Source organism: Lynx canadensis, chromosome B3, assembly GCF_007474595.2.
Source record: "Lynx canadensis isolate LIC74 chromosome B3, mLynCan4.pri.v2, whole genome shotgun sequence".
Classification (NCBI taxonomy): domain Eukaryota; kingdom Metazoa; phylum Chordata; class Mammalia; order Carnivora; family Felidae; genus Lynx; species Lynx canadensis.
In genome coordinates, this window is record NC_044308.2 from 69,876,820 (window position 1) to 69,890,859 (window position 14,040).

A 14,040-nucleotide genomic window follows, 5' to 3' on the forward strand; every position below is an offset into this window, starting at 1 on the left:
CAGAAGAGAGTGGAATTTCAGGAGGGTCAGGAATGGTATATATAAAAATATAATATTACAATATTCCTCTTAAGTTCTCTAAAATATGTATGAATATTAAAGGTAAAAATCATCACATTGAATCATCGATGTTCAGATGTGGGATATTCAGATCAAGGAACTTTTAGGTATAATACATATGACAACCATGACATAAAATGGGGAGTATATAGAGAACTCTATGGTAGGCCTTTTACATTTTGCTTGAAGTGGCACAATATTAAATATAAGCTGTGAAAAATTAGGTATGTGTAATCTCCAGAGTAGCACTAACAGCAGCAGCAACAGTAACCGGGATATAATAATAATAAAAAAAAAGTAAATATAAAAATTTATCAAATTAAAAAAATATTCAAATAACCCAAAAGGAGACCCAAAAGGATGAAGGGAAGAACAACAATGGGGAGAGAAAACAAAATAAGTAATAAAATGCTAGACCTAAATGACCGTGTTAATAATTTCATTAACTATAGGGGACTGCATACTAATTAAAGACGTGTTATCAGATTGAAAAAAATACCTACTATATGCTGTCTACAACAAACCCATTTTAAATATAAAGATATATATGTTAAAAAGGATGGACAATGTATCATACAAATGGTGAAAAAAAATGGGAGCTGTTATATTAATAGCTTATATTAATTACTTTTCTGAAGTGCACTTCAGAAAACGTTACTAGGGAAGAAAATATACATGACATAATTATAAAATGGTAAATTTAGCAAGAAGACATAAAAATCATAAATTTTCATGTCCTGAATGAAAAAGCTTTAAAATACATGAGTAAAAAATGGGTGGAATTGAAAAGACAAATAGAAAAGTCCACACCTATGCTTGATGGAAAAGGTATGTAGAGAAATGAATTAGGATACAGAAGACCTAGGTAACACTCTTAACCAAGTGGATCCAGTAATCATTTCTGGAGCAATCTACCCAACAATAGCAAAATACACACATTTTTTCAAGTGTACATGCAATATCCATGAAGACAGAGTATATTCTGAACCATAAGGCAAACTTTACCAGAATTTTAAAAATTGAAATCATACAAAATAATTCTCTGGCAATAACAGAATTACGTTAAAGATGAATGGAATGATGGGGCGCCTGGGTGGCGCAGTCGGTTAAGCGTCCGACTTCAGCCAGGTCACGATCTCGCGGTCCGTGAGTTCGAGCCCCGCGTCAGGCTCTGGGCTGATGGCTCAGAGCCTGGAGCCTGTTTCCGATTCTGTGTCTCCCTCTCTCTCTGCCCCTCCCCCATTCATGCTCTGTCTCTCTCTGTCCCCAAAATAAATAAACGTTGAAAAAAAAAATTAAAAAAAAAAAAAGATGAATGGAATGACATGTGGGAAAATCCCAAATATTTGGAAATTAACACACTTTTACAGGGTGCTCAGTAAATATTAGTAAATGCATAAATTTTATGCATCCATTTAATCCTGTCATTAAGATTTCTCCATATGATGTTTTATTTCTTTTGTGTGTGAATGTTTTAACAGTTTTGAAGGTTTATAGTTCATTTTTAATTATTCACTGTTTATAAGTTAATTCTTTAATTTTGCATTACCTCCACAGACAGTATCCATTGACTTCTCACTATGAGAAAGAAACTATTAAACTTTAACCCTTTACCCCCTTCTCCATCTCCCTTCACTCAATTTGATTTGATTTTAGTATTCCTAGTTCTTTTAATCATTATCCTTATACTTCAACATACTTAATTATCCTTAAAGTGATGTGTTGATTTTCTTTGCGAAACGTGAGGAAAAACAGAGTTTTTCAGTAGAAATGTTTTTTTAAATTTTTGTTTAAGTTAATTACTCTTTAATACTGTCATAGTTTGTAACGTTTGTATTCTGTTCTTTAATCATAATCCCCAGGATTGTTTAATATTAGGCTTTATAATTGAATATGTCATCTCTAGTCACTTTTTGATTAGTGGAGCTTATTCTTTGATGGTTTTCTTTTATAAGACCTCAAGGGAACTCTGTTTCCTAAGGTGTTTATTTGCTTGTTTTGTTATTTTGTAGGCTGTTTATTTTGTGTGTGTGAAGTCTGGTAACTTCAACTGGATTGGCCTTGATGTGGCCCATGCAATAACATTTTTTCCCCTGGGTCATGATAGGCTCTTTAAATTTTTTTTTTTTAACATTTATTTATTTTTGAGACAGAGAGAGACAGAGCATGAACAGGGGAGGGGCAGAGAGAGAGGGAGACGCAGAATCCAAAACAGGCTCCAGGCTCTGAGCTGTCAGCACAGATCCTGACGTGGGGCTCAAACTCACGGACCCTGAGATCATGACCTGAGCCAAAGTCGGACGCTTAACCGACTGAGCCACCCAGGCGCCCCATGACAGGCTCTTTAGACTGTAGTTCAATGCTTCTTTCATTTCAGAGAAGTTTTCTTTTGAATTTTTTTCTTTACCAATTATAGTGAACGCTAAGGAACACTAATTTTTCATTTCTTGATCTTATTTTAATCTGTATTTTTTATTTCTTTTTTTCTTCCAAGATTTTATTTAAATTGAAGTTAGTTAACATATATAGTATAGTATTGGTTTTAGGAGTAGAATTTAGTGATTCATCATTTATATATAACACCCAGTGCTCATCCCAACAAATCCCCTCCTTAATGTCTATCACCCGTTTAGCCCATGCCCCCATCCACTCCCCTCCAGCAACCCTCAGTTTGTTCTCTGTACTGAAGGATCTCTCATGGTTTGCCTTCCTCTCTGTTTTTATCTTATTTTTCCTTCCCTTCCCCTATGGTCATCTGTTTTGTTTCTTAAATTACACATATGAGTGAAATCATATGCTATTTGTCTTTCTCTGACTTATTTCACTTAGTATAATATACTCTAATTCCATCCACGTTGTTGCAAGTGGCAAGGTTTCTTTGTTTTGATGGCTAATAGTCCACTGTGTGTATGTATATATATATATATATATATATATATATATATATATATATACACACACACATACATAAATATATATATGCGCCATATCTTCTTTATCCATTCATCAATTGATGGACGTTTGGGCTCTTTCCATAATTTGGCTATTGTTGGTAGTGCTGTTATAAACATTGGGGTGCATGTGGCCCCTTTGAATCAGTATTTTTGTGTCCTTTGGATAAATACTTAGTACTGTAATTGCTGGGTCATGGGGTAGTTCCTTTTCTACCTTTTTGGAGAAACCTCCATACTATTTTCCAGCATTATTGCACAGAACTCCCTAATAAATATAATAATAATGAAAAGATTCAAATCTTGTGAGCATACCAAGATGTGACACAGAGACATGAAGTAAACAAATACTGTTGGAAAAATGGCACTGATAGACTTGTTTAATGCAGGGTTGCCACAAAACTTCAATTTGTAAAAGTGCAATACCTTCCAAGTGCAATAAAGTCAAGTGCAATAAAATGAGGTATGCCTGTGCTTCTTGAATTTGTCCAATTTGTTTTATACCATTTCGTATTTTCTGTCAGTTATTTCTTTGCATAACCCATGTATATTTTCTGTCATTTTAGAAAGGAGTTATATCTTGAAAAATGTATAGAAAATTTTGCTCCTTTCACTACTTCATGGCATAAAACCTTCTATTATGTTTATCGTATATACCTTATGCCATTTTCCCTTTTCTCCTTGAAGATTTTCTTGAAGTTTATTTACTTTGAAAGAGAGTGCTAGAATCCCAAGCAGGCTCCACACGTGGTGCCTGATGTGGGGCTCAAACTCAGAAACTGCAAGATCATGACCTGAGCCGAAATCAAGAGGTGGATGCGTAACCAACTGAGCCTCCCCGGGGCCCCTGAAGTATTTTCATATAGGTCATCACCTGCTTTATTTTATAATAAAATTATTATAATATATAATATGATTAATTTTTAAGTTTTTATTTTTAAGTAATCTCTACACCCAACGTGGAGCTCAGACTTTAATCCCTGAGATTGAGTCATGTGCTCTCACTTGTTGGGATGATCACCAGGTGTCGTATGGAACCAATTTGACAATAAACTATATTAAAAAAAATCCTGTACTCTACAGACTGAGCCAGTCAGGCACCTGAATTATTAATCTCACATACTAATTAAATATACTAGAAATGTGAAAGAATAGTGTGAAGGAGGAACTAAGGGATTTAATGGATATGATAGAAGGCATCTGAGTTTGGAATGTTGTCTGCAAATACACTCTCACCTGTTGGGACGACTCTCTCATGGATTCCTTGGCTAACTACTCCCTGGCACAGAGCAGCCATACTTGTTAATTTTGGTCATGTGTCTTAAGATTTATCCTTTTCATTACATAATGGGAACAGTCAGGTATTTGGCTGCTTCCCCCCACCCTACCCCCTGCTTCTTGCCTTGAGTTTTCTTTCATTCCTCCACAAATGGCCTCCTTACGCCAAAGATGCTGTATCTGTGTCTTTCTCTTTAAGATTCTTTCCTTGGTTACTCTGTGGAGTGAGGGTTCACACACTCCCATGTTTCTGTTCAAAGGAAAGATCGCTGGTTGTTTTCGAAGTGTATCCACCTCTTTTTGAGATTGCTGAGTTTGGTGCCTAGCTCAAGATTTTAGGAGGCATGATTTTTATTTTGGTGTTCACTCTTGCCCTGTTTCAATTTTTGTTGCACATAAGTTTTTTTTCTTCATGTTTTGTGGTTTGGAATTGTAGACATATTTCCTAGCCTAAGGATGGAGTTTACATTTATGTTTTTTTCTGGCATAAAGGAAGAGGAAAAAAGCATCTCAAGTTTGGACTCTTAGTCTGAAAGTCTGCATTTATTTACATAATTGAGCTTAACGTAGTTTTATTTTTGCTGCTGTACTTGCTTAAAATTTGGATTCAGGATCATATGTGCTTCATGAATATGTTGGGCAATACTGACTTTTCTATAATTAAGGAGGTTAGCTGTAGGAGAAGGAGAAGAAAATTTTGGGACTGTTCTAAATTCGTATATACACCAGACTTTTAATATCTCTATAATTTTAAGAGAAATATAATTTCAGATTAGGTGGCAACACCTGCTTTGCAGTGAGCATTCAATAGTGTATGTATAGAATCATTATATTTGAAATCGCTTTAAATCTCATTTTCTTACATATTCTCTCTACTTTTCTCATGCCATATAATATGGTTTTATCTCCATGTATTCTTCATACTTTTTGATATATTCTCTGTTTAAGTTGAATAGTATTATGGTAATCAACATAGAAATGATTAAATGATTAAAAATTGTAAAGGGCAGTTTTTAATGTTGCTCTGGAATTCACCTTTAGTCATCATAAGATAAAGATTTAAAGCCACTCTAAAAAATGGAAAAGGCCTATGTGTTACAAGGCGAAATGCCTCTCATTGTTTTCTTATTAACACTGTTAGCTTTTCTGCTGGGCTTCATTGGGAAAACCGAAACAACTATAGGCAATAATTCCCCAGGCCAAGTAATTTCAGTTTGGCAATCCCAGATCTCTGCAGCATCACTTGGTCACTACCTCCTGGGGATATAATTAGCTGCCGCTCTGATTGTTTTATACAGCTATTTGTGAGTGTCTTTAATGATCCTGTATAGGATCCCTTTGATTTTGGAAGAACTATAATCTATCTGAATCTTTAATGATGCTATCCTCTCAATTTTCTTGGCAAAGCAGGTAAGTGGGAGGGACAGAAGGACACTCTTTAGTGAGTAAATCAGCAAGCTAAGATTTCTGTGTTCCAGGAATGTAAAAATTGTTTTCCTCAACTCCCCTCTGATGTCAGCCTTCTATGAGGCATGTTGCTGCTGGCATCCTAGAGAAGGAGGATGGAGCAGGAACCAAGCCCATGAAGGAGACTCGCTCTGTATAGGCAGATGAGGATACGAGTAGGGGAAAGTGTACATCTAGTAGGGGAAAGGCCTCAAAGAATAAGAATACAGCTCTAGAAGAATATCACAGAAGACTCAAAGTTTATCACATGACTATTTATCTTCCTTTTCAAGTTTCCCAACTGTTTGAGCTTGTGTTTTTTAATTTTGTGTTGTTTTTAGTTATTTTTTCAGGTTCTGTGACTTCCTTTATGGCCTATGATTTATGTTCAGCTTAGCCACCTGGTCCATCTATTCAGGACCTAGAAACTTCATCCCTTTGTAAACTTCTGCCTCACCTGCCACTGAACTGCTCCTCCCTCTTCCTACTGGTCACAGCTCTTTGCTTTCAGGCTGCTGAATATTAACAGTGTGTGTCACAACACAACGGCATGTAGGTTCTTCGAAAACATTGTCATCCAGCCCCTAATGAAGACCTTTCATTCATCCTTCTTTGACAATTCTCTCTCATTTATTATATTATTTATTCATTAATGAACCCACTTGATATTTACAGTGTGTGCCTCTGATACGCCAAACTGCCCATTTACAAAGCAAAGAAATTTATGTGAGTTGGTATCTCAATTTTCTTATATATATATTTTTACTCTCTCATCACATTTTCTTCACTGTCATAAAATTACTCCTTCCCTTTCTTCTGTTTCATCTTTCACTTTGTCTCTTCAATTTTGGCTTCTCTGGCTCACCACTTATTGTTCTCTGACCTCTGTGATTGTTTTGTCCAATTTGTTGCCTCCTTTGTCTCCTTTCACATTTTCACTATGAATTTCTATATGGTTGGGTCTTTGCTTTTTTCCCCCCTCCATACTCTTTCCCTCAGGGACCTTATTCACTCTTGTACATTCAGTTATTACTCATATGGATTGTTATACAGTTATATTTTGAACCTATATTTCTTCCCATACATCCTGACTCATATTTCCACCTGGATATCTTACTAGTATCTGAAACTCTAATTGTTTAATATAAATAAAATCATCTATTTTCTCCATCCTCACAAATTCTGTGTCCGTTTTCCTTATTTATAAAAATAAATCTGCCATTGTCCTATCTATTCATGGTCTAACGTTGATGTCATCTTTGACGTCACTCTTCGGGTTCACTCCAACTTTAACTGGCCACCAATTTTTTGTGTATTTCTTAGTATTTTCGTTTTTGCTTTGACAGTCTTAAAGCTAAAACCTTAAATTTTAGTACATCTGTATAGCCCCCCAAATCTGCTTTATTTCAGCATTCTCTTTAAAGGACTTCTTGCCTCCATTGTTTCTTTCCTCCAAATGACCCATCACACTTTCAGATGGAGCATCTTCCCTAATTACTGGCCTTATCACCAATTCCTTGCATCCTCTTCTTCATTGACTCTGTACATTTATTTAATAATTCTTGAATATCTGTATTAGTTCCTAAGGTGAGGCACAAACTAATCTCTACCATTTTTTTCTCATCTTACTTTTTCTCTTCTCCAAAACCAAAATCTATTCTGTAGATAATCTGCATGCTTCACCCTTAACCCAGTGAGCACCAAACTTACCTGTTTTTCATATTTTACCATCTGCTTGAAATGACTCTCTTGGATGCTGTGTTTTGTAATATTTACCAACTCTTAAAGCTATACATAAATGCCACATCTGGTATGCTGCCTTTTCTCATCACTATAGTTGTCTTTTCCCACTCTCCTCATGTATTAGAGGACACTTCTATGATATGTGTCATGCAATGCCTGAAGTATATTTATATACAGTTGGATAAGGATTGACTTTGTACAACATTGGTCCATCTTGAGGTCTGACACATACTAAGCATTTCCATTTTAACAAAATGAATAAGTGAGAAGAATGGGGACTATAACATACCTAAGACTTTGGTTTTGAATGTGACTATAATGTACCTGAAGTACCCCTGCTTTCTCCACTCGTACAATTAAAGTAGAAGTAAAAATGAAAGAATTTTGTGTGAAAAAGGCAGTTTGAAAGAAGAGTCTGTTTTCCACAGAGTCTGCGCTGGCAGATCAGCACATATTTGAGCCTGGATAGGCACAGCCTTCAAAAATTTCTTAAAGCACCCACCTTGGCCCTTTCTGCATTCCCTTCTCCCTCTTACCACTAATGACAAGGGAAATGTCCAGTGTTCTCTGTGGTGGTCAGAAAAAAATTTTTTTTTAAATTGAAATTTATGGCTTTGGATTCTGGGAACAGCAGATGTGAAAGTGATTAGTATTTCCACTAAGGAGCAAAATCGTTATTTGGGAAATATGCTCAAGTGATTGAATACAAGTGTGGATATGAAAGCTTTGCCTAAAACCAGGTCTAGTTTCAATACTTTAGAATAATGGAATTTTCAGAATTTGAGGAATGATTTTCTGTACTTAAAAAGTCACTCATGTGCATATTCTTCAGTATATAATAGAAAACATTTATTGTGCCATACTATGTGGTAGGCACTGAGTTTAGGTAAGTTTATATATATCATTCATTTCTCACAACACCCTGCAAAGAGGTATTATGATCTCCACATTAGTAATGAGAATCCTGAAGCTCACAGAGGTCAAGTAACTTTGACGTGCTCACATAGCAAGTGAATGGTGATGTCTGCCATCATAACCCAAGCTGCTAATCATTCTATAATGTGTGAAAGGCAGTCTGTGAATTTTTGTGTTTTTAGGATTGAAGAATATAGAGATGAAAATTTGGAAATGATTTCTGGACTTTTGACTGTGAGCCTATCACTGTATAAGTCCACCATGTAGAAGAACACCACCTTTGGAAGTTACTGTGACCCTCAGCAGGAGAAGCTGACTGGACAGATAACCCTACTGGGATAGTAGAACCCAGAGAAAACACACAGTGGGGAGAATTTCACATGGCTATTTTCTGTTGTTCTCTATGCCTTTTTTTCCTGCTTAGTATATGACTAGACTTTTCAAATAATTAAAAAACAGTTAAATATTTTACAGTGAATTGTGTATGTCATTATACAGTACAAAAGGCAGTCTGTCCATTTATTATCATGTGTGATTTTCACAGAAACTCTGTGAGCCTCAATAAGGCAAGTAATAGAAGCATCTGCCTACCTTAAATCCTATCCAATGTCAAAGTCAGGAGGAACCCTGAATCAGTGAATTAAAGGTGAGAGATTGGTGTTCTCTTTAATTTACCTGTGTTCTTACTAACCTTGTCTGCCATATTTAATACCATCTGAACCTTGTTTAGCTTTTTCTCTTTTTTTCTAACAGTTTCTTTTTTTCCCTTTATCATAAATATCTTTCCTAATTTCCCCCTTTTCTTGTTTCCCTCCACATTTAAAATCTTCATTCTTTCTCTTTTCTCTCTGCTTTATTTTTTTCTGCATCCTAGATTATTTCAAGACTTCGAGAAAATAAACTGAGTGCTGAGTATAGGCTTGAAGATTAAATGCTATCTGACCCCTACCAAGAAATATGCTACAAGGCCTTAGGTGCCTTCTCATGGGGAGACTATTAGTCATGGCTACTGTAAGTTTTTAAATGAAAAATTTCCCCTTGTGTCTTTTAAAACAATTGGAAAAGAAGACCAAGAAATGAGAGAATAAAAAATAGTAAAGATCAGTGACCTAAAGGCATTGCCTTACTACAACCTGGGGTTATTACTCTAACTTCTCATAGTATGGGCTATACCTACATGCATAATGATGGTTACTATTAAAAGTTACTTTCATATTATATAATTCAAGCTATTTTCCACATATTGTGTATCTCTTTTTATTCAATTATAATTCCCAAAGGACCAGATCAATATCTGTGTTCTTAGGGTAGCCATCTGCTATCCATCTGCTCTTGCTGATACCAGCTACCATCTACCTTTGAATGTCCATAGCACATTTCCCTTCCCACGCCCCAACTGATCACATATTTATTTTAGTATTCACTTGGCATGTGTTGTATAATACATTAGATTTGTGTTTGTATGTGTACAATTCATGTTTTTTTCCAACTGTTTTCTTTGACTTACAGGAGTTAGCAAAAGAATAAATCAGTATCAAGGAAAATGGTTAACAAAAGCTGCAAGAAGTATTTGGGATTTTAATTGACCTTTGAGGACAATAAAATTTAGAAAGACGGGGGTGCGTGGCTGGCTCAGTTGGTAGAGCATGCGACTCTTGATCTCGGGGTCATGTGTTCGAGCCCCACACTGGGTATAGAGATTACTTTAAATTTTTTTTAACGTTTATTTTTGAGACAGAGAGAGACAGAGCATGAACAGGGGAGGGTCAGAGAGAGGGAGACACAGAATCGGAAACAGGCTCCAGGCTCTGAGCCGTCAGCACATAGCCCAACGCGGGGCTCGAACTCACGGACCGCGAGATCATGACCTGAGCCGAAGCCGGCCGCTTAACCGACTGAGCCACCCAGGCGCCCCTACTTTAAAAAAATCTTTTAGAAAGACCAAAGGATGGAATTCCTAGAAACATTATATTAAGTTTTTTACCATTGTAGCGACTAGTTACATAACCACCAAAATACAAAGAATCAGTATACAAATTATAATAGCAATGAGTAATCACTTTCCCAGGTATAATTTCCTATTGTACTAGTCAAATAATTTTTAATTGAGTACACATTCTATGTAATATTTAATTATTGTTAGTTTGCTATAGAGTAATGGACATTATGGATGAATGTCTCTAGTTAGCTTTGATTTTAACCAAGAAATAAATCACTGTTTTGAGTTTTGCTTTCTTTTACTTGATTGTTTTCCCTAGGATTTTTCTTTTTGGAATAAGAATCAAGACACATAAGTTTTGGTCCCCAGATTGCCACTTGTGCGAATCTTGGAAACTCTGTTTACTTTGATGGGTCTCATGTTTTTCATCTGAATGATGACCAAATGGACAAAATAGACTTTATATAGTTCCATGAGAACTTTCATCTCATTATGCTGGGGAAATGTGCTTTTCCTCATCAAGACCTTAGGACTTTTTCAATAATTACTGAGTTTCCTGACTCCCTCTCCAGTGCCTTTATCACTTCCCCATGCATATCCATCCTGTCCGTCCTTTTCTGAGCTGGAGCTGTCTTTTCCTCCCTGGATGAGCAGCATAAGTGCCCCCTACTCTAGGCCCCAGGTTTCTGGGAATAGAAAGTGTGCACCTTGAGACTGTAGACTGTTAGTTCAAGAGGTAACAGTATAATCACTACATGTGGTTGAGAATAGAGATTCATGCTAGTGGTGGAGACCCAGAATGGGGGGCAGGACACAGTGATAGTCTCCATGTGTTTTGCAGTCTGGGATGACTGAGGGCATCAGTTAGATGCTCATTTGTGTGAGAAAGTCTGGAATTGTAGTTGTAAAAATGAAGGTTGTCATTATACCATTCTACTGTACCTCATCAATTCCTAAAATAATCAACCTTATTACTGTTTTTGGAAATTACTCTCTATTACAGGATATGATCGAGGTAGGTATCTGAACACAGAGACAGATAGAACACTGTTGTCTGCTCAACATCCACTTCACATATAAATATTATACATATTAAAGGACTGAATCTCCAGTGTCACATTTTGTATTTTATGGTTTAAGATCAAGAAGAAAGATCCTCTGTTCTTCTTAAAATGTGATTTATTAATGTTTGACGTTCTTATTTTATAATCCTAAATCAAAAGTACAAAATACAAATTGCCTTGAAGATAAAATATGTGAATAGATTTCACAGTAAGCAGGAAAATACCACACAACAACAGGTTACCTGCAGGTGGTACTAAGCACTTTAAATGGTGTGGGTGGGGATGTCAGTGGACGTAAAGGTTGACACCAAAAGGAGGATGAGACACTGATGAATTAAAACGTACAATCCTAGCTATTCCAAGTGCTGATCTTTAATACCTTCATATGGATGGGTAGGGAAAAGCTGTTTGCAAAAATGTGTTACACCCTTGGTGGCCACTTTAGGCATGCACCTTAGCAGAATCTGGTGAAATCTTTCAAATACACATTTATTAGGTTTGGAAAAAGCCTTGCATCCTAGTGGCATGACGTTTTTATTGAATGTTGAGGCCAGTTTAGGGCTTTGTAGTTATGAAAAATTGCATGGGAACTAGAGGCACCCAGGATAGTGAACATAATAAAATGTGATGGAAAACACTTGTTCCATTTTTAGAGTCCACCTAACAAGTGTTTTACCAGTGGGCTGTTCAATTTCACATACCCCAGTCAGTGTCTTTATTCAATCTTAATCTACAGCCAGTCTTAATTTAGTCTCAACTCATATATTAGTCACTCTCTCACTCAAGGTGACAATTGATTTGTTAATCATGCTTCCCTCTCATTCTACTTTTTATCAGAAAATTGTGGGAGCACTCTGGGAAGAGGAGTAGATTATGAGGACATACATAAAAGTAAGATGGACTATGTTAGAAGTGAGAAATAGTCAATATCAGCAGTGATTTAAATAAAAAAAATTTTAATGTTTTTTTATTTATTTCTGAGGGTGGGGGGAACGGGCAGAGAGAGAGACACAGAATCAGGAGTAGACTCCAGGCTCCAAGCTGTCAGTACAGAGACTGATGTGGGACTTGAACTCACGAACCATGAGATCATGACTGGAGCTGAAGTTGGATGCTCAAAGGACTGAGCCACTCAGGCGCCCTCAAAAGTGATTTATTTTATTTTATTTTATTTATTTTTTTTTCAACGTTTTTTATTTATTTTTGGGACAGAGAGAGACAGAGCATGAACGGGGGAGGGGCAGAGAGAGAGGGAGACACAGAATCGGAAACAGGCTCCAGGCTCTGAGCTATCAGCCCAGAGCCCGACGCAGGGCTTGAACTCACGGACCGCGAGATCGTGACCTGGCTGAAGTCGGACGCTTAACCGACTGCGCCACCCAGGCGCCCCTCAAAAGTGATTTAAACAGACGATGAATGTCATGGGTACTCATCTGTCCATGTTCATGGCTAATCTGTTCATTTGAGAACAGAACGTTGCAGTAAGAGTATTGGTGATAGTTTAAAATTATGTCTTAACTCACACATGTGATGGTAGTGTGTTGATTTTTTTTTTTTTTATATTTGAGGAAGTAGATAACTATATCCTTTTCATTCATAAGAATATTGAAACATTAGTAATTCTATGACCTATTATCTCCATAATAACATTTTCCTCCTCATTTTCTTAGTTCTTATTTCATTGGCAGCCCAGTTGGCTGGATCAATGGATGGAGGGAATCACTCGGTTGTGTCTGAGTTTGTGTTTCTGGGACTCACTCATTCATGGGAGATCCAGCTTCTCCTCCTGGTGTTCTCCTCTGTGCTCTATGTGGCAAGCATGACCGGGAACATCCTCATTGTGTTCTCTGTGACCGTTGATCCTCACTTGCATTCCCCCATGTACTTCCTACTGGCCAATCTCTCTTTCATTGACTTGGGAGCCTGCTCTGCCACCTCACCCAAGATGATTTATGACCTTTTCAGAAAGCACAAAGTCATCTCTTTTGGAGGCTGCATCGCCCAGATCTTCTTCATCCACGTCATTGGTGGTGTGGAGATGGTGCTGCTCATCGCCATGGCCTTTGACAGATATGTTGCCATCTGCAAGCCTCTCCACTACTTGACCATCATGAGCCCACGAATGTGCATTTTGTTTCTGGCTGCTGCCTGGGCCCTTGGTGTCAGTCACTCACTGTTCCAACTAGCATTCATTGTTAATTTACCCTTCTGTGGTCCTAATGTATTGGACAGCTTTTACTGTGACCTTCCTCGGCTCCTCAGACTGGCCTGTACAGATACCTACAGATTGCAGTTCATGGTCACTGTTAACAGTGGGTTTATCTGTGTGGGTTCCTTCTTCATACTCCTCATCTCCTATGTCATCATCCTTTTTTCTGTTTGGAAACATTCCTCAGGTGGCTCATCCAAAGCCGTTTCCACCCTGTCAGCTCACATCACTGTGGTCCTTTTGTTTTTCGGTCCAACCATGTTTGTCTATACATGGCCACATCCCAATTCCCAAATGGACAAATTTCTTGCCATTTTTGATGCAGTCATCACTCCTTTTCTGAATCCAGTCATCTACACGTTTAGGAATAAAGAGATGAAGGCAGCAATCAAGAGAGTATGCAGACAGCTAGTGATTTACAGGAAGATCTCATAA

At 37.1% G+C, this 14,040-nt stretch overlaps 1 protein-coding gene across 1 annotated transcript; it reads left to right on the forward strand.

Annotated features, from left to right (window-relative positions):
* The first annotated feature begins 13,101 nt into the window (after positions 1 to 13,101).
* LOC115516166 (olfactory receptor 4F3/4F16/4F29) lies at positions 13,102 to 14,040 on the forward strand. Its single transcript, XM_030318587.1, has one exon. The coding sequence runs from the start codon at positions 13,102 to 13,104 to the stop codon at positions 14,038 to 14,040; it is 939 nt and encodes a 312-aa protein (XP_030174447.1).